Source organism: Plectropomus leopardus, chromosome 6 (assembly GCF_026936395.1).
Source record: "Plectropomus leopardus strain MGB_pleo_1.0 chromosome 6, ASM2693639v1, whole genome shotgun sequence".
Classification (NCBI taxonomy): domain Eukaryota; kingdom Metazoa; phylum Chordata; class Actinopteri; order Perciformes; family Serranidae; genus Plectropomus; species Plectropomus leopardus.
The window spans coordinates 30,167,024-30,194,210 of record NC_142181.1 but is presented as its reverse complement, the minus strand read 5'-3'; the positions used below and the strand labels follow the sequence as shown (position 1 = coordinate 30,194,210).

The 27,187-nt window shown below is 39.2% G+C and overlaps 1 protein-coding gene across 2 annotated transcripts in view; it reads left to right on the top strand.

Moving 5' to 3' along the window:
• cntn5 (contactin 5) overlaps positions 1-19,847 on the top strand; it is a 151,772-nt gene extending 131,925 nt beyond the window's left edge. For both annotated transcript variants that reach the window (XM_088079196.1, XM_042486509.2), the window contains exons 17-24: positions 1,857-2,006; positions 4,261-4,331; positions 14,544-14,778; positions 14,873-14,982; positions 15,718-15,904; positions 16,075-16,187; positions 17,217-17,385; positions 18,934-19,847. In XM_088079196.1, coding sequence (XP_087935322.1) covers positions 1,857-2,006; positions 4,261-4,331; positions 14,544-14,778; positions 14,873-14,982; positions 15,718-15,904; positions 16,075-16,187; positions 17,217-17,385; positions 18,934-19,037 — 1,139 coding nt within the window. In that variant the 3' untranslated portion in view covers positions 19,038-19,847. The remainder of the gene's footprint in view (positions 1-1,856; positions 2,007-4,260; positions 4,332-14,543; positions 14,779-14,872; positions 14,983-15,717; positions 15,905-16,074; positions 16,188-17,216; positions 17,386-18,933) is intronic.
• Positions 19,848-27,187: the final 7,340 nt, after the last annotated feature.

The following is a 27,187-nucleotide window of genomic DNA, read 5'->3' as shown; positions in this document are numbered from 1 at the left end:
TGATAAGAGTGTAAGCTCCTTGCCTCCACTCAACGTCGCTTTAGTTAGCTCAGAGAGACCTCCGGTTCATTTGTGACACGGATATGCTTTCAGTCAATGTTTGTTTGTTGTTGCAAGATCAATATTGACGAAGCTTGATTATGGCGGCCCTGAAGAAACCAGATTAGTAGTGTTACCTGCTTGTAATTCTGTTCAAAATGCATTCATAAATCTTGGCTTTTTTCAGTCTTGGGGTTTGATGTGTAATTACATCGCTCTCTAAGTCCTCTGTAGACACTGTGGAAATTGATTGAAATCAGCTTCCCTCTATGTAATGACTTGTATTTTCTAATGTGCTCTAAAACTGCAAGTAAGCTGTTGTTCAGGCATCAAAACAACATCATATACCAGATTTCAAGTAAATTGTGTATCGTCACCACCTGGTGCCACAGTATGCCAAGTGAATCTAGAGGGATGGCGTAGAACTGTGCAGTTCTTAAGACAATTGTACATTTATTTGTTTTCTGGCTCCGTACTCAAGCATGCAGGATTTGATACAAAACAATGGCGACGAGGTTAAAGTGTCAACGCACAGCTTTTGCTCAAACACTGTAGGAATTATCCCCCAGTTTTAGGGAACAGAAAGTAATTGGACAAGTTGACATAGTCTTGAAGTCTTTATATGAAGTCATCATATTTAATCGTATATAATCCTTTGCAGTTAATGACTGCCTGCAGCCCGCAGACAGCAGCAGATACCCGGTATCTTCCCTGGTGATGCTCTGACAGCCGTCTTCACTTATTGCTTGTTTCAGTCTCGCCTTAAGCAGTGAAACACCTGCTCAGTTGTTTGATTGAGGTCAGGTGACAGAACCGTCAAATGTTCAGCCTTAAAAAAACTCCTTGATTGCTTGGTCTGAATGTTAAGCGTCATTGTCCTGCTGCATTGTTCTTTTAGGAAGTTTCATATTTAAGCTTCTATGATTCCTACGCTCTCAATACAGATCTGAACACTCTCAAATAGGAGTGGCTTTATGCATTTTTGGGCCCAAGAGCTAATGTGGGGCCCTCATAATGTCAATATGTGGTGCTTGTTCATTAAGAGGGTGGAACTGTCCTGGAGACATAAAGGGTTGGAAATATTCATTTTTTAAGCTGATGCAGTTGCAAGCAATCACAAATATCCATATTTACTTGGAAAGCCCCCAAATTAAGATATTTTCATTCAAAAGCATGATATTATTGTTGCACATGAGTAAAGCATTATGTAGAAATAATGAAGAAGTGGCATTAGAAATCAAAATCTATTCTTTACTTTCATTCTTTACATTCTTTACTAAAATTAATGTAATGAGTAATGATGGTGCGTAGAGACATATTTGGGTTTCAGTTTTAGTCCACCTCTCACATAATCATACAAAAGCTGCTATTAACAAAACATGCTACAACAAAACAACCTGCCACTATATCCAACTGTGTGTATTCTATATTTCTAATAGTGGAAGTTGGCAATCCTACACAAACATTTTGCAGGAAAAAAGCCATCACTATTAGTGTGTGACCAGGAGGGCTGCTCAGAAAACTGTCAGCCGACAGAGAACAAAGCTGCTGCTTAGCTTCAGCAGCAGTTTAGTTGCATTCACTCTCTTGCTGCATTCACTTGCACTCAGACAGTTTTTGAAGATTTTCATATATATACTGTATATGCATGCCAGACTGACAGGATGGGGCCCATTTCAAGTGAATTAGTGAAGCTAACACTTATGCTCCCAAACTCCATCACAGCTGTAAGTTGACATTTTCAGCAGTGTACGTCAAAAGAACAGGAGCTGTTTTGTGGTGTTTATCCTGATTAAATGCTCCACTTTTGTCTGCAGACCCAGACCCAGTGACTGGGGACATGGAGTCGGCCATGGCTGTGGAGCTCAACCCCTGGGTGGAATATGAGTTCAGGGTGGTGGCCAGCAATGCGATCGGGACTGGAGATCCCAGTGCACCTTCCAGAGGAGTTCGGACCAAAGAAGCAGGTCAATCCCCCATCAGTACTGAACACACACACACTGTTTTGAACATTTTATTAGGAGTTTTCAAAATGAACAAAACAACAGAGTCACAAATTGACAGTACAAAAACACTAATTTAATCCATGAATAACTTAACTCACTCAACTCAAGTATAAATTAAAAGACAATTAAATAAATTTGCATGTAACCATTCACATAAAAACATATCTAATAAAGTTAAGTATAACACTACAATAAAAGGGAAAATAGGATGAAAAACAGGATAGCATTAAGCAGAATAACATGGTGCAGGCCACTATTCAGTCATATGGGATGGGAAATTCTCCATGTAGTTGACAGTAGGTTGCCATATTTTATAGAAAAATAAGAGCCACAGTCCAACAGGCAATCTGACTTTTGGCGACGCCAGTCTACTCACATTTTGACCGACATAAGCAATCACCCAGAGTCCAGAAATATTTGATATGATATACTGAGTGCTGGTGATTTATGTAGCTCGAGAGCTTACAAAAGCTGGTGCTTCCAACATGCCACTTCATGACCATGTTATATTCCAGTTGTTAAAAATCTCAGTTTTAATTTAGCAAAAGGGCTGAAAATAAGCTGCTTAAATGAATTTCAACAAGTTTAGTGTTTCTGCTAAAGCAGACTGTCCTTTAGTATCCTGAGGCAAAGACACAGCAGAATCCACTATTTATGGCAAGCACAAATTGACTGAGACAGTCTGGATCAAGCGTGCCGCTTCACTAACTGCTCATTTCTCGTCTATAAAATGTAATAATTACAAAGGTCAGTGGTCATTTGGAAGAGGCTTATTTAATCTGTCCTATCTCTTCAGCATGATTAACCGACTAATTACTGTAGCTGCACACAGTTGTGCTAAGTCATCCTTAGAGATATAATCTGGGATCCAAAATGTCAACAAAAGAGTGCAAAATTCAAAACACAGCACTGAAAGCTATCATTATCACTCTGAGTTTGATTGACAGGTAGTTTAATGCAGGCACAAACACCAAACAATAACAGAGTTTCTAATATTTTTCTGATGCTGTGAAAGGTTTGTTTACTCCTTCAAAACACATTATTAAAACTGTTTTATTTTTAGTTATGATCTGTTGACTCACTGAATGCATTTTTAAATAATTAAGACAAATTTGATTAATCAAATCCAACTTTAGCTCAAATCTATGTGCTCATAGTACATGCACTGCTATCTGAAAATATTATACAATAGGGTGTGCTTTTTGTGGCACAACAGTGATGCTTTCAGGACCGAGGCACTTGTATAATATTGATATTAAAATATTGTTATATTGCAATTTGACAATTTTTCCCAACAAAACAAATAAGTTATCAATTTGTATTCATGTTGAGGGGCAATTAGCTCTCAAAATAAAAATCTTTTTGTGGCTGAAGTCTCCCGTTTACATGGAATACTGGAAACAATCAGTCACGTCAGCAGAATCCTAATGAAACCGAGTTTACTACTCCAGCAAGAAGGTCGAACCTTGGTAACAACCTGCAGACATGTTTTCTAGTCCCTGTTGATTCTGCCTCTAGTAGCTCTGTGTCACCAGCACAGCTAATGAAAGATGCCAAACATTTAACTAAGTATGGTTAAGTCTAAAAGTCAAAATTAATAACAGAAAAAATAATTTCTAAAATTCACAACATGTTGTCAACAACATATTTGATGGCGTCTGGCCATTCAAAAACAATGTTTTCACTGCGGTCACAATCACTAATCCTTAATATTAGAGTTATGCGCATTTTCCCATCATGCCTAAGTTTGCTGTTTTGTGTTCCCCAAATGCAAATTACACTTTTTGTCAGTGTTTATAATGTGTCTGTTCAATACATGGTGGTTTATGGTGGTTATTGTCATCTTTGTGTGACTTTATAGTTTACACTATAGTGCTTGGCTGTTACTTTTCAAAATATCAGTGTGTGTAACTTATATCCATTGATGCTGCTCAGAAAAGCTTCTTGTCCCCCGCCTTAGAAATGTTACCGTCGTATAATTTCTGCAAGTGCAGTGGTTAAGAAATGGCACAGTGATATTTTTAGTGATGAGGAAGGTGTGCTGTCATGTTGATTTGAGCACATTTTAAACGCCTTGTTGAACAATCAGGTTGCTTGGTCGGAACTACTTGTTGTAAAATCTGCATTTTCATCTTTTCTTTCTTTCAAAAACACATTGATGTGTGTTTGCAGTGTTGGGTCAGTGATGCATTGTTAACCTTTCTGTTTCACACAGTCCCATCAGTGGCACCAGCGAATGTAAGCGGAGGGAACGGCCGCAGGCATGAACTGGTCATCTCGTGGGAGGTAGGGTCCTCTGCCAAACTCACAGGCGTGACAACACATTTGCAACAACACAAATGTCAGAGTAGTGCTTCACTTGAGCAAGCTCAGACTTTTGTTGAATAAACGGGAGTTAAGGAAGATTTTATTTAGTCTACTCTCCCTTAAAAATAATCTTTGCCATGCCCGGTTGTGTGTAGGGATGTCAACATCATGACATCTGTACTGTGGAATGCTTTAAGAACTGATCTTATCTACATGCTGTGTGAGAGCGGGCTTCGAGGTCCTTGAAATTCAAGATGCCTCCTTTACAGAAGTTTCTCTCACTTGCTGAAGAAACTGAAGCAGTAACTGCCACAGGTCATGCATTAATTATACTGGAATTCAAATTCTAATTAGAATTATTAGCAAGAGTTCACCAAAGTTTCCAGTATAATTTGAAGACTTTCAGTGTGAAACTTTACCATCTGCGCTCTAATTAAAATGCAAAAATAAATGTCATTGCAGTCAATAGATTAAATCAACATATCAAATGCTGAAGATGCTCTCTCCTAATGAAAACACTTCTTGAATGTCAATGTTTTGCATTATGTAAAGAGAACCATAACCCCAAATAAAGATGCTACTAGTTCTCAGGAAGAGGAGATGCCCAGGGATCTGTTGCTTTCAACTCTTTTTTTCTTTTTCCAATTGGTTTGTAGGTATTAGACAAGTTTCAAATGCATTTTTGCAAGTGATATTTTATTGAAAGAGTGTGAGTCCTCTCAGTCTTAAAAACCCTGGGCTCAATAAATCATCATGTACAGGGTAGTTCCCAATCTCTATAACCTGAAACAAAGTGGCAGCCTCAGAGGCTGGAAAGTGAAGCCAACACAGAAGTGCAAACATAGCAGAACCACTAACTGTCACTTGAAGCTGGCTCCAAAAACAAGTCTTTACAAACCCTCATGTTAAAATGCCCACCTTTACAGCAGAAATAAACATACACTATATACAGCCTGGTACAAAAAACGATTTTGGTCTCTGAAGCTAATTTCAACATCAGTGAAAAACTGTACAGGGTTTAATTTTTAAGTAATTCAAACTTTCATATGTTATTAAAGTTAAGCTTGATTAAGGGCGTAGCCGCTATGAGTAACAGGTGGGTGCTGTCCGTTGACAAGTCGCTACCACAGCAACAATGTTGGTTAGGTAGTGTAACCACTCCGTAACCCCAAGAATGTTGTTCAGCCTTACTTCCAACTTTTTCCCAGTGGTCACTTGCAGTATTGCAGCAAAAAAAAATCCCCTGTGCGCCAAAAATGCATTTTCCCTGTAAACCACCTCAAACTACAATCAAGGTCACTTATGCATTTTTGAGCCATGGAGGTTTTATATTTCTGAAACTGTCCATGAGCCAAGAAAAATGACTTAAAAATCTGTGATGCCATGTCATCACAATGTGAAGTCTATGAGCCAATTGAGAGAACTTGTGGGCGGCGAGCAGAAGAAACACCATTGTGTTAACTTACAAGCCAGAAACTTTTTTTGGCAAGCAATTCGATAGGACTTAATAGGATCCATCTTAGCATCCAGTATCCAGGTATTGTTATACAGCTTAGTTAGCTGTCACTATTTCAGTGTGTTTTGAATTCATGAAAGTTAATAGTAATGTTTTGGTCACCTCAGAAAAACTTGTTCAGTGTTTGGTTGCATTAAATGACCCTATAAGGAGTCAGATATTCAATTTTTCCAGTTAGTACATTTTTTAAAAAGTGTTTTAAGCCTGTTCCTTAGGGAAAAAAATGCATAGTATTAGCACTGTTAACCATAGCTGTAAATGCACAATGCTAACCAATCTAGCAGCAAGAATTTAGGTTATCTCCACCCCTTGGTCCAAACATGCTCACTTCTGGCTCCAAAATGGGATGATGGTGACAGATGGTGACAGCCAAATGCAAAATTTGAGGCTTCAAAACAGAGTCAAACAACCACCGTGTGACATCATGGTGGCTACATCCATTATCTGTGCGTGAAACAAAACTTAGTTTACAGTAATATGAAGTATCACAATATGATATTAATGGCCATGCTGAAGTTATACAGAGCAGATTGAAGAAGGGACAAGGAACAGAACATAATATACATAAATGCAGATTTTTCATTATGTGATTTCTGAGCTTATTTTTATGAAATTACCATATTGAACCTGTAAACCAATATTTCTCAACCTTTGCTGCCTGTAAACTTCTGAACCACAGAAGTGCCTGCAGTATTGAAGACCTATTAAAGCAAATGCACAAAATCACCAAATGATGATTATTTTTAGAATTTTTACTTGATTAAATATGGAAAGAAACCTATAGGGTGTAAATATTCATCCTCTAACTTGTGAAAATATGACTCACTCAGAATAAAAATATGATTATTAATGTGTATGTCAAGGAAAATTATCCACCCGCTGCTGAGAACATTCTCGATCCCGAGGGTTGAGGAACCTCTGTTATAATCCACGAGTGAAACAAGCCCGCTGAAACAAGGTTCCCTTTAAACATCCCTGCTGAAACAGCTTTGCCATTGTTCCCTCAGGAATTTAACTGTCACTAAGTAATAAATCCTGCATGTGAATGTGACTCAATAATCATGTAGAGGTTGCTACTGCATGTGCAATTCATTAAAAACCTTCACTTTTTGTTGCCTGGGAATACTTGTCACACGTTATTAAGGGGGATAAAGCACGCTTGATGGACGATGCAAGTCCTTGTGGTTCCTGAGCTTGAAGGAAACGGTTTAATGATTTTAAGATATACAGATGATTGCATTAGTTTAAAGTCAGTTGTATTCACTTGAGGTGAGATATGATGAGTAGCTGCTGCGGTTTCGCTCTGTGTGTGCTGGGGACCTGCGTCTGCTCGCCGTCCTATTCCCAGAACCATCAAAGAGGGATCTAATTAAAACATAGAGGAAAGTTTCTGACAAGAGTGAAGAGTCTGGAGATGTTCTTAAACGGTAGGAAGACAGATGTATTGAGGGATTTGCTGGAGTGTTTAAAGAGCAGAGTTCGGCAAAGAGGGTTGGCATCAGCTGATCTTCTACCCTGAACCACGAAAATATTTCCCATTCACTTTTCTCAAGACTCAGTGCAGCATAGTTTCTTATTAATTAAAAATTAATAAGAAACTGTATTGATCTTGGCTTCTTGTTTAAGATTTGAATGAAAATAGATTAATAAATGAATAGTTTTTGGCTGACAATTTACATAAAATTTGCAAATGCACATTGATCAATGTTCTTGACAGAGTTTTTAATTGATATTTTGTGGGTTTATCTAATTATCTCAGCTCTAAAATTGGGTTTCTACTCACCAGCATAAAAAATGTCATTAAGCACATTTCATAGACACATGCAAGTTCAAGGTGCTGCACAGATAAGTTAAAACAACACAATGCAATTTAATTAACCATTAACCAAATTAACCATTCAAAGTAAAACTAGCCAGTTAAAATATCAGAATTCAAAGTTAAAACAGTACAATTCAGAGGTAAAAAAGCACAATTAAAAGTAAAACCAACACAATTCAGGATTAAAACAGCACCATTAAAAGTAAAACCAACACAATTCAGAGTTAAAACAGCATAATTAAAAGTAAAAACAGCACAATTCAGAGTTAAAGCAGTTCAATACAAAGATAAAATAGTAAAATACAAAGGTAAAATAGTACAAATCAGAGATAAAAAAAAAAGTATAATTCAATTTTAAAACAGTACAATTTTAATGAAGAAGGAAAAGGGAGACAAAAGACCACAAGAATGAGAAAATCATTTAGATGATTTAAAATGGTTATAATGATTTAATGATAATAAGCTTTTGGGTTTTCAGTTTGGATTTAAAACTGCAATGGTTCATGGAAATTCTTCCCCAACAATAAACAAAAATATCTGCTGGGACAAAGAGTGCATAAATGCTCTAGCCAATGCCTGCTCTAGCCACTGAGCCACCGGGTGCCCCAGCATTCACTTGTCTCGATGTCTTAATGTGTTGCTGAGAGATCATTCCACAGCTGGAGAAGCCAAGATTCGGCTAAAAAAGGGAGCACACATTCAGTTGTTTGACGTTATAATGTCACTACCATGTGGTCACTATTGTAGCAATCCTTTTAGCAGGCAAACAGTTGAGCACTACAGCTGTACAGACAAAGGTAAATAGCCCAGGTGTGGATTCATTGAACTCACAGGGAGCCGTGACTGCTTTGATACTAAAGAGTGAGAGAGATGTACATTATGTCCAGTGAGATAAAACAAAAGTGGAGACTTTCTGCCTTATAGACATCTGATACCAGAAGAGAGGGTCTTGTGAAGGGGCTTAGGTTAGCAGCAAAGTGATCGTATTGACCATTTAAGAGGGGAAACATAGTAAACTTGTCTGCAGCAGTGTTCTGCATGCTTTTCTATAACTGAATTTTAATTCCACATCGGATGCTATGAGCAGGTTGAGCCTGGAGGAAAGATTTTGACTGTTCCGATGAGGGTGCAAACCAGACGGGAGACTGCTTCAGTCCACTCAGGCAGAATGTTTTTCCACAAGATCAAAGGTTGAAGTCATTACTGCAAAGATGAAGCACCTGTGTGAGATAAAGATTGAACTATGTTGGTCTCAAGGGAAATAAAAGCGTGGCAGCAGCAAAGAATACAGTGCAAGCATTAGTATAACAAATAGAGCCCACTCAAGTGAATACAGCAAAGACAGCAACAATAATTATTTGTGGATGCCATTTACAGACATATTTCCAGCACATGTGCATGCTGTTTTCATTGTCTGTCTTTGGCTCTCCTGATTGTGAGGTTTAACAACCCAATTGCAGAAGGAAAACAAAAAAAGTTGATTGTGTACCTTTCCGCACACCACAGATTAATTACATTTGTATGTTGTCATGTAGATGATACTTTACATTTCAGTCATGCTGTGATTAACATGTGGATTGGTTCATGCACAAAATTATTTGGTTATGGTGAGGTCAAGATCATGTTTTGGTTTAAAATACCCGCTTTTGGTGGCACAATCTTAGCAGGAAATGCAGTGATGTCTCGGTAAAAAAAAAAAACAACAGCTTTTTGTGGCACTATCCCAACAGAAAATGCTAAGCATTTCGGGAAAAAAAACAAAACTTTTCATTCTACTATGCCAACAGGAAATGCAGCAATGTCTAAGTAAAAACCTCTTTCAGTGGCACTATCCCTGGTGGGAAACAGATATGTCACTAAAAAAAAAACAACCGCTTTTGGTGGCTAAAAATCTGCTGGAAAAACAACGAATTCTGTTGTTTGTTGGGCTTGACAGTGATCTGCAGCTTTACCTACTTAACCATACACTATCCCCTCCAACTCCTGATGATAAAGTCAATTTAAATACTACGTCCCTTTAGACATGTGAATTTGATATGTTTGTAACATATTTACTGGATTGCAGAAATGTACAACATTTTTCTGCTTTTGTCAAAGTGGTGTTAGTTTTACAGATTGTCCTTACAAGCAGGCCAAAAACTCCTGCTTTATCATTAACAAGAGCACAACCTCAGGATCACAGCTCATTGCATTTTAAACAGGGAACCACTTTATTTGGTTGGAAATTTGTTTAACCATCCAGGGTCTCAGAGTTTGAGGGCACAACTTGGACACGATTGCAGAATTTGCTGACAAAGCTTGAAGAAGGCCAGCTGGGCCATGTATTACACAGAGCTGCATCAGCCAGGCCAGTGATTAAGATGTTGTGAATTTAAAATTTGGTCCCGCCAGAGAGGCACAATGATGATTAACCTTGAATCTCGCAGTCGTTCCCAATATATCCAGGGATGTTTATGAATATCTGTTTGTAACCTCAATCTTGACAATGGTTGTACAAAACGCAATAACTCTCACACCAAGTAAAGAGGATATTAGTGTGAACCGTTTCCAAGTGGACAGCTTGGCTCTCTGCCAGGTTCAGGGCACAGCATGTACAGAATTACTATGAGCAACGCTGAGAATTTGCAATTGAGATCAGTTGAAGGATATATTAACAGGGGAACAGTGAACAGATGTGGAAGCAACTGACAGTTATTCTTGTAGTTATTAAGTATGGGAGCCCAACTGCCACTGGGAGGATAACCTTCACATGAGGAGAAGTGCCCCTTAGTGGCACATTATGGGGGATAATGTCCATTCCAGATGGGATGGTGTTTGGTGGGAGACCATTTCCTGTTTATAAATTAGAGTTATACTATGTAAAGAGTGTCATTAGAGTAGCTAGTATAACACAATGACGACCTCCTTATAAATAAATGCAGGACTCCATGTTGGAAGAACAATCAAGTGATACTTAAAGTGACACAAGACCCTGACTGGAGTTTTCTTGGACATAAAATCTGAATAAAGGCTCCTTTCAGGCCATGCATAAATTTAATTAATTGCAAAAAGTAATTCTTAGTAAAGCAATTTCTCTCTTAAAGAAGTATTTCACTGCTGGAAAGATGATCTGTTCATGGAACTGGGCTGTCTATGTTGTATAGAGACGTAAATACTTTTAATATTGGTGCTACATGACCAGAGAATTTAGAGGAAAAAGAATTAATATTGGATTTGCTCAGGAGGTAGAAAACGTACCAGAATGCACTATGCCTCAACAGACTAATAAACGCTCCCATTGCCCTTAAATATGCATAACTTTAAACCTCAATAAAAAGTAAACTGTTGAGTTACGTAATAATGTACCCTGCATACAGCTGTCATGAGGTGCAAAATTGCCTATGAAGACCAAAACCATTTTTTTCTGCCAGGCTATTAACATGTTTATTTCTGCTGCAAAGTTGGGAATTTTAACTTTAACAGCTGGTAACAAACAATCTAGAATTACAGTTAAAGATGTAATGTTCCTGAAAACATTTTATGTGAGAAATAGGCGATGCAGTTACAGAATCTGTAATATTAGTTTTTTAGCACTGCTTAGTTTTACAGTTTGATTTCAGTTTTTTCAGCCTCCATTTTTACAATACAGGAAACAGTATGGCACCCATTTCCAGCTCAAAATCCTCATATTACAGCCAAACAGTGCACTTATATATGTTTCTTAGGACATTTTAGGTGAGAAATAAGCAATACCCTAACGTAATGTTGGTTTTTAATTGATCAGCACTGCCTAGTTTTACAGTTTGATCTGGGCTTTGTATGTGTTTGAGAGAGAGAGAAAGAGGGGTAACTCTCTCTCTGTCCACTTCTTTACACTTTGTGTCCATAGTGACAGACCTATGAAGATTTGGGAGATAAATTTGTGGTTTAAGCAACAGCCATGGCTGTAATAAAATGATAAAGCATTAGAGGCAGGGCTCTGTTTATTCGTATGAAATGTGTAAAGTGATGCATAAAGCCAAAAAAGTCAACTGTCATGCATAAATTCACCCAGATGACTGGCACTCTTCTGCATTATGCGGCCCATAGAGAAAGCGCATCAGAGACTTTTGCCAGCTGAGTCAGCCACTTCCTATTTACTTAACTTAAATGAGGATCAAATTATTTCATCCCGGGGCTCTTCTAAATAATATCGGACCAAATGGATCAAATCTCAAGTCATTTTAGAGGGGTTGTGATGCTCAAATAAATAAAATAAATCTAAAATAATAAATAATAAAATATAAAATAATAATGTACTGCTCACCATGTAAGTCAAAGGGAGAAAGTCTTTTTGGCCCTAAGGACATGACGTGATGGTTTAATTACACTGTCACGGCCACTACACAAAAAATTGGCTTTCAAGCCCTGGGCACTTCCTAAGGGCCTGGCAATAGCCCCAGAGCCAGAAGAAATCTGCTGGATTACCATAGTTAATTAACACACCCTACCCACATTGTTGCGATACAAAGCTGGCTGAAAATTGTCAAAGTATCCCTTTAATGATTCTCTTGATTCTCTAGAAATTGTATATTTGCTGCTTTTGAGTTACAGATTTCCATGATTGGAGCAATTTGTTTCCTCAACAAGTGCCTCCTCATAAAACTGAGTGTGAGCATTTTTTAATTTGACAATTTTGCAGATAAGATCAAATCACTTCTCAAAAACAGAGTGTACGACAGTTGAAAAATGGTGTTTCCTTTGCCCATTCAGGGTTAGAATAATTTGGTCACCCATCGATAAGTCTGTCAGAGGATCACAGGACAATGTCGCTCAGATGCAATGTCTTCCTTTTTTTACTTGCCATTTTAAGTCGTTTTAGCTCTGCCCTATTTCCTCCCGTTTCTGCTAAATGCTCTTGGAAATAAATCAGGACTTCGTCAGTGATCAATGGAGATGGATATTAAAGGAGACGGAGCAGGAATGTTAGCCCTTTTTGGCAGTCGAGGCATGTGAGCGCATGGCAGTTCTGCCTCTCCAATCATCTGTGGAGAGTTGTCAGAGCCTGGACGGCCATGGTGGGCAGGGTTATTAAGCAGGATGAATGACTAAACAGTCTCTGCAGCTTCATTCAGCCGTCTCATTAGAGTCGACGGTGAGAGACTGCTGTTTCGCGGGGAGCCATTGGGAGGACCATTAGTGATGCCCCCACAGTCAACGTCACTGAGCCCAGCAGGCCCCCACCAATTCATCCACAAGACTTACCTCCTTTCTATCAGCCCCCTCACACCGTGTCCGCACTTATCAGCGACTGTTTCAATTCCCATACCCACAAGTGTTTCTAGACTTAACTAGCTAATTTGTTCATGCTGTTTTTTAAAGACCCATATTCCTTGGCATGTCTTTAAAAGCATTGCCAGCTCTGATAATAACTTCGATGGAAGCTAATTCATTTTCACTGATCTTCCCTGTAATTAGGCAGTCATAGTGATTGGTCGTTGTTGAAGGAAATGTGAACTACATCTCCATCCACCGCAAATCCCTTTGCAGACTACATGGCTAATTTGGGTGATGCCTTCAGGGGACAATATTACTTTGAAGCTGATGCAAATCAACACATTAAAGCATGCTGAGTTTTTGTTGCCAAAAACAGGTGTACAGGTGTTTGTCATTTATTAAATTTAGCCAAAGATTTAATCCCTGCAGCTCGCATTTTAATTAAATTCTAGCTCACTTAATGAATTGGCATTTGACTTGATTAAGCGTTGAGCAGCTGTGGAAGACAGCTCCCAGTTTAACCACTTCAGGAAAACCACAGATAAGCATTGAAGCCAGCACACAAACCCTATGTCCCAAAAAATCCTCCTGTCAGACATGGAAAGATAAATAGCTACATAATGGGCGTAAGTGAGCCAGATATGATTCGTTTCCATTTCTCAAGACTGACTGCATCTTTATTAACACTGGCAGACAGTAACAGTAAATGGGTAGGAAATTGAAAGCTGGTTATACGGGAAGGAATGAGAGCCTTGCTCGCACAGAAGCAATTCAAATTTGAAAATGTGCAAATTATGCACGTTCAGTCACAGAGCTGTACAGTACTGCTGCTGGTACAGCAAACTAGTTTGCACCAAATCTCACAAAAAGACACTCTTGGATGATACCTTCTTTTTTTATGCTTCTGTGCCAGCGACAGCAGTGGCTGCAAGCATTTTTTTTTTCAGGTTGTCTGTCAATCCATACATACATTTGTCTGTTCCATTCTTGTAAACTCAATATCTAAAGAATGCCTTGAGCATTTTTTCCAAATTTAGCATAAACATAAACCTTAACTTAAGGATGAACTAATCAGATATTTGTGGTCATAGGTCAAAGACAAAGGTCACTGTGACCTTGTATGTCTCATTCTTGTGAACACAACATCTGAAGAAAGGGTTGAAGGAATTTTTAGTTCAAATTTGGCACAATTGTTCACTTAAACTCAGTGATGAACTGATTATATGTTGGTGGTCAAAGGTCAAGGTCATTGTTGATGTCTGATATCTAAAAAAAAGGGGGTTGAAAAAATATTTTTACAATTTGGCACAAATGTGCACTTGGACTCGAAGATCATTTAATTAGATTTTGGTTATCATGATTCAAAAATTGAGGTCACTTTGACCTCATCTGTCTCAATCTTGTAAATGCAATATCTGAAGAACACCGCCCGGGGGGGACATTTCGTTAGATACTGAATTAGTGACACTAATCTTGAAACTGTGCTGACTGTATAGATCTTCTGTGCTGCCGGGGGGGGGGGGTGTAACGCATCCATGTTTTCACACACGTGGTGTAACTTGGCTGGTGTGCCGAGGCATACAAAAGAGTTGTGGTAATTCTAGTTTTCTGATATTTCCAGCCTGTGTCTGAGGAATTCCAAAATGGTGAGGGCTTTGGGTATATCGTTGCATTTCGTGCCAACGGAACCAGAGGCTGGAAGGAGAAGATGGTTACTTCAGCGGACTCTACGACATACAAATACAGAGACGAGACCTTCCCTCCCCTTACGCCATTTGAAGTGAAGGTTGGAGTGTACAACAACAAGGGAGACGGGCCGTTCAGCAAAGTTGTGATCATCCACTCTGCGGAGGGGGGTGAGTTGGTATTTGTGGTTGCATTGATTTTTAAAGTGCAGAGGAAATAGTTTTTGGCATTTTATGATTGTCACAATTTTAACTTGTTTCACAGAGCCGAGGGAGGCACCATCTGATGTGAAAGCTTATAGCATTTCTTCATCGGAAATTAGGGTCACTTGGAAACCGCCCAGTCCTGGACCAGGAAAACCAAGAGGATATGAGGTACACTGTTACAAAATGCTGTATTTTCACAGCAACTTCTTTGTTGTTTTTTTTTTTTTAATTACAGTAAATCATTGTAAATCTTGATGCTTTTTGAAACCAATATTACAATGTAAACCTCACATTCAACTTCAGAATGCTGTAATAAATGAAATGCTAATATACTTTTGAAGTAATATACAGTAGTGACCAGGGCCGGCTCTATATGGCATAGGCGATATAGGCGGTCGCCTAGGGCGCCATCTGCTGGAGGGGCGCCGCCACGCCGCCAGTCCCCCTTGGCCTCGAGGGAAAATAATAATAAAATAATAATTTTCTATGCCCACTGGCGCCCTCACTTAGTGTTTTCTGTCTAGAAAAAAATATATATAGTAACATTACAAATAAATAAACAGTGACATGTTCCTAAATTATGTGTGAGCACGTGATGTGTCGTTATTGGGTGCGTAGGTGCGGGTTAGGGTTAGGGCGCCTAGGGCACCAAATTGGGTAGAGCCGGCCCTGGTAGTGACACTGTAAAATTACACTAAACGACTGGCAACTACAGCTGCAGTAGTTCACCGTAATTTTATAGGAAAATTTGTTACAATGTACATGTAAATTGTTTATGTTTAGGTACACACTTTCACATTTGCATACAATATCTGACCTTTGTGTATTGAGGCCTTGTTTTTGTTTGTTTTTTGTAAGGTTTGGGAGCAGTATTTTTTTCAGTCATTCATTTTTTGTTCACAGGTCAGCTACTGGAAAGACATGGAGCAGGAAGAGTCAGGGATAAAACAAAGAACTGTAAAAAACGAAACATCCATGGTCTTGACAGGTCTAGATGGCAACAGTGTGTATCTCATCACTGTAAAAGGCTTCAACAGCATCGGCCAGGGTCCTGCCACCACTGCTGTCACAGCCAAGACTAGGAAAGCCCGTGAGTACAGCGCTGACACTAATCACATCATACTATATATGGAATAGAGGCTACCTGTTAAGTTTGCTCCAAATCTCCCTGTAAAAAAAGGGGAGTAATTGACCTAGTTGGTTGAATCTCTGTTTAAATGTCTGTGTTAATTTGCACTCAGTGTTGCGTTCTCTTCTTAGCTCCTGCTCAGACTCCAACCAATCTCATGTGGATTCAAGAGGGGAACAACGTGTCTTTAAGCTGGGACCCAGTGAAGGCAAAAGACAATGAGTCTGATGTCATTGGGTACATGGTAATGATCAGTCTCTTAATTCATAATGAATTTCATGTCATTAAGACACATAACAACGTTTGTGCAAAGACTGTAGATTTGCTAAGGTGTATTTGTTTTTGATTATTTCAACTCAGTGTCTGAGAAATCATGCCTTTACTGTCAATTAGGTGTAACAACAAGCTCTGCAACCCCCATGGTTTTCAGCGGGTGAGAGCGGCAAACAAAAATGGTAGCAAATTCAGAAACTTTCATCATCACAGTTGGAAACAAAATACCACACAAATGTTGATGAACTGACACAGAATCCAAAAAAATTATCAATTTTAAATGCTGACTATTATCGGCATACACAACAACAAAAGGAATAATTGTCAGGTGAAATGCCCCCTTGGTAAAGAAAGATGACTATTCTTTCCTGACATTTGCATGCTCGCAGTCTCGTTACTTTGACTTTGTGTTTAAAGGGACAGTTCACCCCAAAATCAAGGATGGGGCTCATGGGGCTCTAGTCCATGAGCAGATGCACACTTCCTTCTGCTCATTGATACAGTTGGTGGTTGTAGCTCGGTGGAAAGAAAATAATTCCTATATGAAACTGCTCACAACAAGGTCTGTGGATTATCTTGAGTAACCAGGTCATGATTTCTGGAAAGAGACTGATGTTGAGTATGTGTTGAAATCTAATTTTTGTGCATTTTGAGCATGACAAGCCAAGTGCCATCTGGTTCCATTATACTGGAGGAAAGGCAGACGTCTCTACTGCCGTTATATTCAACAGTCGTCAGCTCTCACCAAAACAATGTAGATGGACAAACAGCACTACAGATAAGAGTTAAAATATGTATTTTTTGAATTTGAACTGTCCCTTTACAGTACAAAAAAATTTAGCTGCTCATCTCATTTAACAAAAAATAAACAGGAATTTCACTTTTGGATTCCTGAAAACTAAAAACACCTAATGTTGTCCTGTGATTTTTTACATCTCTATTTAATATGAACTATTTCAACCAGGTAAACCTAAAGTGGCTGTGTTGACATGTCCTGCAGGTGTTACTCAAACAGGAGGGCAGGAGCCACAACCAGGTGACAAGAACCATTAACCCTTCCACCATGCTGTCACTGCCAGAGGGAGGCACCTATATCATTGAGGTGCGCGCCCTCAGTGAAGGGGGAGAGGGAGCGGTCAGCTCCCAAGTCCGAGTGGTCACTTCCTCTGGTAAGCTTGATGCTAGTTAGTGGCCATACACTAACCTCTGGAATTCAATCGCTATGCACAGGCTGTTTTCTCTTTGTAGCGATCTTATGCTCTGCCCTTAATTGAGTCACTGCAGCTGCTGTGCGAGCCAAGTTTTCTTTGGCTAATACTGTTTTAATTACCTCGCCCACACAAACCTTCCTACTCCTGCACAGCCAATTAACTTCTAAGCAACAGGACAAACTGAAAGTTTGCAGTCCTGTGTGTGACATTAGCAGCCAGCTTTTCAGGGCAATAGCTTGCTGTTTTCTTTACAGTGTTCCCAAACAACTTTTCCATGACATTTCAAGGACTCAAAATATGTGTTATTTTCTTGGCCACTTGCCTGGCATTTTTCAAACATTAAAGATTCAAACCCTATCCACACAGAATTTCAGCATCCCACATGATGTGTACAAGGACCATTGGAAATTTGAAAAAAAAAGTTTTTGACAACTGGTGTCATTTTGGCAATTTCTGACAAAAGAGAAAAGGAAGTCTATAGACCAAATCATAAAGAAAATCCCCCGTCACATATATAAAATGAATATTTAATATTTCTTGAGCGAATGTTACTTCAGTTGGTTAGTTTTTAGCCACCTAAAAAAAGGGCCACTGCAAAAATCAATATAAATTTAAGTGTAAAATAAATATTTTCATTGCAACACCTCGCTGTTAGACACCCCCTTCTAACAAGGAACTGAAACTATTTTCCCAAAGCCACCAGACTCCAACTGAAACAGTCATTTTATCTGGCAGAACAAGGAAGTTACTGGACTACTGCTGCCTCGATCAGTTAGTGTGTAACACTAAAGTAAAGCGGTGAAATAATTTCAAAAATAGCACACTCTTAAATGAACAGTGTGTAAGGAGATTGGGAGATTTAGTGCCCTGTGTTGAGGATTGCCGTTTGCAACCAGCTGACCACTTCGGATTAGGATTCCTTCAGTGTTCATGGTTGAGGAGGATTTAACTGGGAGTAAAATTATCCAAAGAAGTCTCTTCCTCTCCAAAACCAACCAACCCAGTGATTTAAACCGGTAAAAAGACTGAATACAGCGGTTTCATGGTAGAATTCTGATTTCCTGACACTGTTTGCATTTTTTTGACATGCCTGCTGTGCCTGTATGAAGAGAGATGGAAGGCGGGAGAAAATGAAGAAATGTACACAATGAACAAACAACAAACATTAACAACGAAGAGATAAAACCAAAACTTTGTCACACACTATTGTTTATTAAAGCTACGTTACATCATCAACTACAGAAAATAAATTCACCATTATGTTAAATGAATATAATTTAATTTTTTACACACAACACATACCCATGGATTCTCCAAAACTTTCAATGATTTTTACTAGTTTCATGACTTTTTTTAGGCCTGGAAAATATGATTGTAAAAGTCAATGACTTTTCCAGGTTTTCCATGATGGTGGGAACCCTGTATTTAGCATAAGATGAATTAAATAATTCTGTTTTGCATCTTCGTTTTCATCAGAATCGACTCTTCCTCCTCCCTCCTCCGTAGGTGTTCGGGCAAAAAGCAACCAGTGCTCGGTGCACAGCCTGCCACAGAGCCTAACATGGACTGCACTGCTCCTGGTCCTTCTGGTGCCTTCAGCTTCCTGGTGAGGCCACTGTGCCATCCTCATTTTTCATGGAGGGAGCCACCACTCTTCTGCTCCCTTATTCCCTCTGACTGCCTGCTTGCTTCGGCCTTAACCATCCCAAAGGGCCCGAGGCCTGCCAGAGGGGGTTGGGTCTGCCAGTTACCACGCGGCTCTTCAGAGTTCATCCTTTTAAGTTCCCTGTTTCCTTTGAGGCTCCGGACATTTGATTTGCACAGCTCTTTCCGACATGACGATAGTGTTGTACTGTAGTGTACATTGTGTGGAAAGATTTGTTTAATCATTTCCTCTAACATCCTGTGTTCCCCTCATTGACTGGAATCTAACCACTTCCAGACGGCTCTTACAGCTCTGGGGTTCTACAGAGCATGAACAATTCCTCGAAAGCTGCTGCGGTAGTAATACAGGGATCAGCCGGCCTGTTTCTTTTCATTACTTATCTGCATCAATTTACCCCTTGGCTGCCTAACAAGCAATGCAGCAGAAGCTCAGTAGAGATAAGTGCATTGTTTTCTTATTCACACATTGAGGAGAAAAAAAGTTTTTTATGGAACCAAGAATCTTACTATTTCCAGACTTGCTTTTTGTACATTGTGTTACCTTTAGAGAAAAACACCGTGGTGTGTGTCAGCTATGTCAAACTCTCTGTTTTGGTAGTGATTAAGCAATGCTTGGTGATACAGTTTGTTGACTGTTGGATGTATGGAGATAGGAAACAGGTTGTTACCTGTAGTGCCCGAACACATCAATAGGCAAAGACGACTCTGTACGGACTCTTGGTGTCAGTACAAATAAATGTGATGTATATTTTTTACATGGTTGTTGTATTTTCTAACTGATAAGAATATGTGTTTTTGACAATGCGTTAGCAAAACAACTAACAATTATTTTCATTACTGATCAGTCTGTTGGTTATTTTATAGTAAACTGGGTCAGAATTTTGTCTATAGACCAAATCATAAAGAAAATCTCCAGTCACATATCTAAAATAAATATTGAATATTTGCTGATCAAATGTTACTTCAGTTAGTTAGTTTTTAGCCACCTAAAAAAAGGGCCACTGCAAAAATCAATATCAGTGATATATCAAGTGTAAAATAAATATTTTCATTGCAACACCTCGCTGTTAGACACCCCCTTCAAACAAGGAACTGAAGCTATTTTCCCAAAGCCACCAGACTCCAACTGAAACAGTCATTTTATCTGGCAGAACAAGGAAGTTACTGGACTACTGCTGCCTCGATCAGTTAGTGTGTAACACTAAAGTAAAGCGGTGAAATAATTTCAAAAATATTAATATCAAAAATAATAATTCTCTTAAATGAACAGTGTGTAAGGAGATTGGGAGATTTCGTGCCCTGTGTTGAGGATTGCCGTTTGCAACCAGCTGACCACTTCGGATTAGGATTCCTTCAGTGTTCATGGTTGAGGAGGTTTTTACCGGGAGTAAAATTATCCAAAGAAGTCTCTTCCTCTCCAAAACCAACCAACCCAGTGATTTAAACCGGTAAAAAGACTGAATACAGCGGTTTCATGGTAGAATTCTGATTTCCTGACACTGTTTGGCTTGTCACAGAGAGGTTACTAACTGCGGTGGCCTGTGCTTGGTTTGTCTGTTCTTGGCTTCTGTAAAAACATGGTGCTGCAAACATGGAGTTCTCCAAAGATGATGACCCTCTCCCTATGTAGATATAAACAGCTTATTCTAAAGTAAGAAAAATGCGATTATTATCTCATGTGATTATGCCCTAAAAAAGCATATGTATTATATTAGATTGCATTTCAGTCAATATGTCCCCTGATATAGGTTTTTTAGGTGGCAGAAATATGTTTCATTGCAGCCCGCATCCACAGCAGTACGTTGTTTAGCTAACTACGGGTACAAATAAAGTCACCTCCTCCTGTGCCAGTAAATTCAGTTAATGAAAGATGCTTACAGAGTAACAGTATATAAAATAAGCACAGCAGAAACGTCACATAGGTCATACCATTTTGTTTATCTTTACACATAACAGTTACAGCTGAAAACGACAACAGAAATTTTCAAGTCTCCACAATAGGAATCTTTTGCCAGTCAGGATCCAAAGGTATTCAATGTGCAGTAAAATAAAATGAAGGAAAGCATCAGATTCCAATATTTCAGAAGGTTGTGTTCAGAAGTGTTTTTGTTTAAGAAATAGATTAATTGATAATAAAAAATAATACATTTTTTTTTATTAATCAAATGACAAATTGACCTCAGCAGTAATGCATCTTCAATATGTCCCTACAATCAAATTCACTTTTATTATTCTGCACTTTATCTCTAACTGTTGAAATGTCCCTGGTCTATCAGACAGCCCTGCACTTTGAGAGGCCTTTCCCAAGTGTTATGTAAAGTACGGGTTTATTGAATTCCACACACGTGGCATTAGAGGCCACAACATTTTCTGTGATAAAAGCACCACTGCGGAGCCAAATAGGGCGGCATCAAGAGTATCTCCCCTTGCTCTCGGGCTCCTCTCTTGCCTTGTCTGCAGTAAAAGCTTATCGCTCACTGGGCAGAAATCCAAATGAATTTGCCTCAAGTGTAATTAATGTTAGAATGGAGATCTGTAGTCCTAAAACCTGCTTGCTTGAGCAGACCTTTTGCTTGCTGTGCCTCCAGCTCCCTGGACTCTCCATTACAGAGTCAGAGTAACCTGGCTCACCCGATCAGGTTCAGACAAGGGTACTAGCTCAACCACAAGAGATGGGACCACACAGCGAAGCAGAGGACGAAAACTGCTCCAAGCGGTGTCTATCCCGTGGATACTCCTCTTCCTTCAGACCTCTCTGTTTTGGTTACATTTGGAGTGGGAGGATGGTGAAGTTGGTCTCCTCTTTCTAACTTGTACAACGTTTCCGTCTGTAGTGCAAAGCATTAAGCTGTTTAATGTGGATGGAGGGGTTTTGCGGTGCTTTTAGCCTGTTCAATGATGTCGGCTCAAACACATACCTCCACACAAGTGCTAATGTACCGACCTTTAATTATTCATGCAGCACCTGTCTGTGTTAGAGCATCTGATTTATGATAATGGATTATGTATCCTGCAAGGGGACCCATTTGGTTCAGAGAGCCAGAAGCTATAGTGTCAGCAATTAAAACATGAACTCCCCCTAGGTTAATGTCAGTGTCTCTGCGAGTGTGTGCATGTAAGTGTGTACTGGGATACACTGCACCTTTTAGTCATCTACAGTATGTTAGGGATGATTTCAGGGCTAATATATTCTGCTCTAGATCAACAAAGAGCCAGTTTTACAGTTAGGATTGCTTGCAATTGCATTTTGTACAAGACAAAATATATTTTCATTGAGTTTATGAAGCTTAGGCTGCCATTAATCACTATTAGCATTGTAATGTTTTTTAACTGATTTAAATATAAAGGTAGTGCTTTTGTACAACACATTCCCATCCCAAGTCATCACTTATTACAGCTTTGCAGTGGACTTCTGCGTCTTTGTTCCTTTTGCATCTGGTGCTGACTCTCAGGGATGGTGCTACAAAAGCACATGGTGGAATGACGCTGTGCATCATTATATTTAGACAACACAAGCACCTGGCAACCAATGCAAGTCTGTGGTTTGTTCTTGCCCTATATTGGGAATTTTGTGCTCCTTATATTACATTGTCACTGGCAGCGTTTCGACCTGATGGTGTTAAGTGGTGTGTCTTGCAGTTGTGACAGGATCCGTCTGGCTGCATTCTCATCTGACACACCACGTTCGCAACTGTTCTCAAATGTAAACACATAATATTGCCGCAAGCAGTTCTGTCCGGTCTCTATCTCAGCTGATGCCGTCCAGCAGTTATCATGCAGATGCGAAAAGTGGTGTCAGATTCTAATGTAAAAAACACTTCAGTGGTATTTTCAGCTTGATCTCATTCCAGAAAATACTGCTTCTTTGACAGTGCCTCTGATGTAAGAGTGCCAAAAACCACCTATCACAAGCACATGAAATGCCGCTGGACAGCATAAGGTGAGAACATGGTCGGACAGAACATGTTGTGGTGCCTTCACACACTGATGGATCACCCGACAGAACCTGTCGTGTCTGCATGAAACACAGCAGGATGCCGTCCAGCTGAAACGCTGCCGGAAATGACGTAATATAAGTAGCACGAGGGCACCTGGAAAGATTGGTGGATGGGTCAAACAAACTCTTGACTTTCATGCAGCAGCCCAGCATACACTTCTTATATGAATATGATGTTTTTTTCTTCACCTTATCACACACCTCCTTCCCATAATCCTAACTATCGGTGCCAGCATGTGCATTTGTTGACATTCTGACTTTGGTTGCCATGTGCCTGTGTTGTCTAAACATAACCACATGCCACGCCATCCCACCTTGTGCTTGTTTTGACATCACGATAGCGCCATCCCAGAAACAGCAGACAGCAGACACAGAAGGATACCTGAAACTTAATATATAGACACAGAGGTCCACTGCAAAGTGGCAATATGTGACAACTTCAGAATAAGAACAAGCTATTTACTGTCAGTATCTGTTCTATATTAATCTAATGTTTGAATTTCTCACTTTTTTCTTGCCTCATATCATTTTTGAAGGGGACAGAGTCAGATCAGTATAAGCTTCAGGCTTAAGTAGTGGCACTACCCTGAAATTTAATAAACTTTTCTCCTTGATAGGGTTAGCAGCACATATAATCTAACAGCAACCCTGAAGCTGATGGATTCAACATCTCTGCTCCAAGGACGCTTCAACAGGACGGAAGCTGACTGTTAGGGCGACAGGAACTGCAAGATGAAGGACACATGCACATATACTTTATTGATAATGCTTTTGCAATAAATATTTTTTGACTTAACATTCCAAGAGAGATTCAGAGGACACCATTTGCACATAACACAAGTTTTTCTCTCTTCCTTTACACTCTCTGAAACCTAAACACCCTCAAAGAAACCTATGGTTTGTGATATTTCAGCAGGTATTAGTTAATGCTACTTCTGTCTTCATCCATGTACAAATGTCCTTTAGCCTTTAGTCAAGTATTAAATTGTCCTGATGGCATTGTTGTTGAAGGATTCGCTCTGTGATTGAGAGCCAAGCTGTGACTGCTTTCCAGAGGGGTCACAGTTTAACCCTCATGCCAAAAATTGCCAGAAGAGGAGGGTCCTCCAACAGACGCTGCTGCTGCTACACTGAGAGGTAAACTGTAATATCATACAGTTAGAGACTTGCTGTGCAACCTGTTATTTTCTGTCTTGTATTTGATGTTTGCACAAGCAATTACCAAAACTGTTGTGTAACAAAACTTTGGGATTCAATTAAGTTTTTCAACAGCTGACACTGTGAATGACACCAAAGTGGTAAAATGTAATGTGAGAAGTTTTTCGTCGGTTGTGAAGTTCATGAGTCAAGGCAGGAGTCAACTTTACACCACATTAGGATCACAGGATTAAACTGGGAAATATAATGTTTCTCAAATGTTTCCACAAATATTGAGGTGCAATATTGCAGTGTATCTGCATTTAAAGGGACAGTGTTTAAGATTTAGCAAGATTTAGTGGCATCTCCCAATTGCAACCAGGTGAAACTTGGTTTGTTGCTTCTGTGTTCATTTTTCAGGAGGCTTTTACTGAAAGCCAAATTACCCCCAGTGGTCTCTTACTCTCCAAAACAAAGGAACCCAGTGATTTAAACCAGTAGAATCACTGAATAAAGCAGTTTAACATTAAAACAAATAAGTGTTTTTTCCAACACGCTCACATGGTGGCTAGTGAAAAAATGCACAAACATGAATGGCCCTATCTAGAGCCAGTGTTTGATTTGTCCATTCTAGGCTTCTGTAGAAACATGGCAGTGTAACATGGCGATGTCCGAAGACGAGAACCTGCTTCCTATAGAGATATGTAGATAAACAGCTCATTCTAATATGACGAAACACAAAGATTCTTATTTTCAAGTGATTATACATAGCCCATTCTCACCCCCAACTCCTCAAGTACTGCCACTTTGTCAGTGCTGTCGGCGTTAGACACGGACACAAAGAGGCACATTTTGTGGCACTATGATAAACACCTGGTGTTGGCGGCAAGTACTGTAGTATAAAAACATTAGAAAATCTCTATGGTTGGGAGGTGAATGAGCCCAACAAACCCTGAAATTTTACCCAGGAGCCTGCTGTGTGCTTCTCGTGTGAATGTTGATATTATGGTTTTTACTAAACCTAACCATGTGCTTTTGTTGCACAAGGAAATAAAAGTAAAAACTAAGTGATTTACCTTTGTAAGTTTATTTTGAAAATGAATGTATGCACAATTTTGAAAAAAACTCAATTCATATAAAGTAAATTGACACCCTGGCCCATAATGTCAATAACATATGCAGGAGGATTCCAAGTGTCATATTTTGTTGTGAAGGTCCACTGACAAAGTGGCGATTTTTGAAGAGCTGGGATGAGAACATGTTGTTATACACTAAAGAAAACATACCTATTATATTACATTTTTCCCCAGTATATCACCCTTACTCAGTATATCACCCTTACTCATACACACTGAATCTTAAAGTTCTTAGGAATTGTCTTTTTTAGGACCACTCACAGATTCCATTGAATTAAAAACCATAATTGTGGTTTCCCCCTAATTCAATTTCGCCTGCAATTTTTCTCAATAAGCTTTAATTAAGCGTTCTCAGTTCATAATTTTCTCCCAATGTATGTCTGGTTAATAGTCTTATGGTATAATTAAAAGCTTGTGTGTGATGAAACCTTCTGTGGTAATAAAACATTCTCCAGATAAGATCAGTTTCTGAGCTGTTGAGTGAGATATCAATTCCCTGTCTCTGCTGTGCTACAAGACATTCCGAGTTTTTTGGTATATAAATGTAAAAATATAACTGTTGGGACATCTGATACAGCCAGCTAATTTGTGTTTGCTTTAGGAGGTTTTCTGTGATGTTTGGATTTTCGGCCCGCTGGTCCCCCCTGGCAGTGGCAGGGATGGCAGAGAATAAGAATTAGGGAAGTGTGCCATGTTCTGTTGAAGACTGTGAACAGAGGGATTAAAGGAGCAGCTTTGCGGGGAGAGTCAACATCCAGCATTGTATTGCACCAGTCCAGTAATTATTGAAGTTATAATTGAAGTTGTCTTTTGACCTCTAAAACCAGCTGTGCTGTCAGGAAGCCGCAGCACACAATGTGCTGTGCTGTCGAGCTTTGCAGGACATAAAAGATCCCTTTTTTGTTTGATTGTTTAAAGTACCCTCATAGTACCATCAACAACTTATTTATCAGACTGTTACTCTCCCTTTCTGCTCCACTAGTTACCAGACAATGGTATCGAGATGGTTGCCAGACCATCCGACATTATGGTCAAGAGTTCAAGGTAACTCAAAGGCTACGTTCCAACTGCAGGCAAATCCAATTTGTATCTCAAATCAGATCTTGAAGACAGACACTGCACATTGTTATTTGAAAGTAATCAGATTAGATTTGTGTGTCCAGACATCTCTAGCCCATCCTGAGGGGTTGTTAATGACGTAGGCATCAGTAACTTTGTAGCAATGCTAGGGATGTGGCTTTTTTTGTGCTTTTTGTGCAGAAGCATGAGAGATGGAAGTCCGTCAGTTCACCTTCCAAACTAATTTTGGTGTCTGTCGGCCAACTATTGTTCCTCATGTTGTCCTGTTTGGCATGGATCTGCTCAGCAGCAACTTTGATTTGAGCATCCAGACTGAGACACATTTGCAGAAATCTGATTGAAATCACATTTCTCCACATGTGGTTTGGATTAATTTGAAAAAATTGCCTTGTATAAGGTTTTTTTCTGTTCAGAATTCCTAAAATCAATACATACAATCTGGATTTGCCAAAAAATGATTGGGTTTCACAGTCTAAACAAGGCCTAAGACATCTTTACAACTACTCTTCAGTTTGACAAAGTTATGGATATTCCAAGTCAAAAAATCTTCATGTTTTTGGTTAATTTCCTGACTTTTTTATGCAGCACAAAACAAAGGAAAAAATGTAGTTCTACTCAAGCTATATATAGAAATCAAATGAGCTGTTTTGTGATCAAATTAACTTTTCACATTTAAACACCCAAGAAAATGAATCTGTTCACTTTTAGACCCTCAATAATGCAGTGTTTCCCTCCTTTCTCCTTT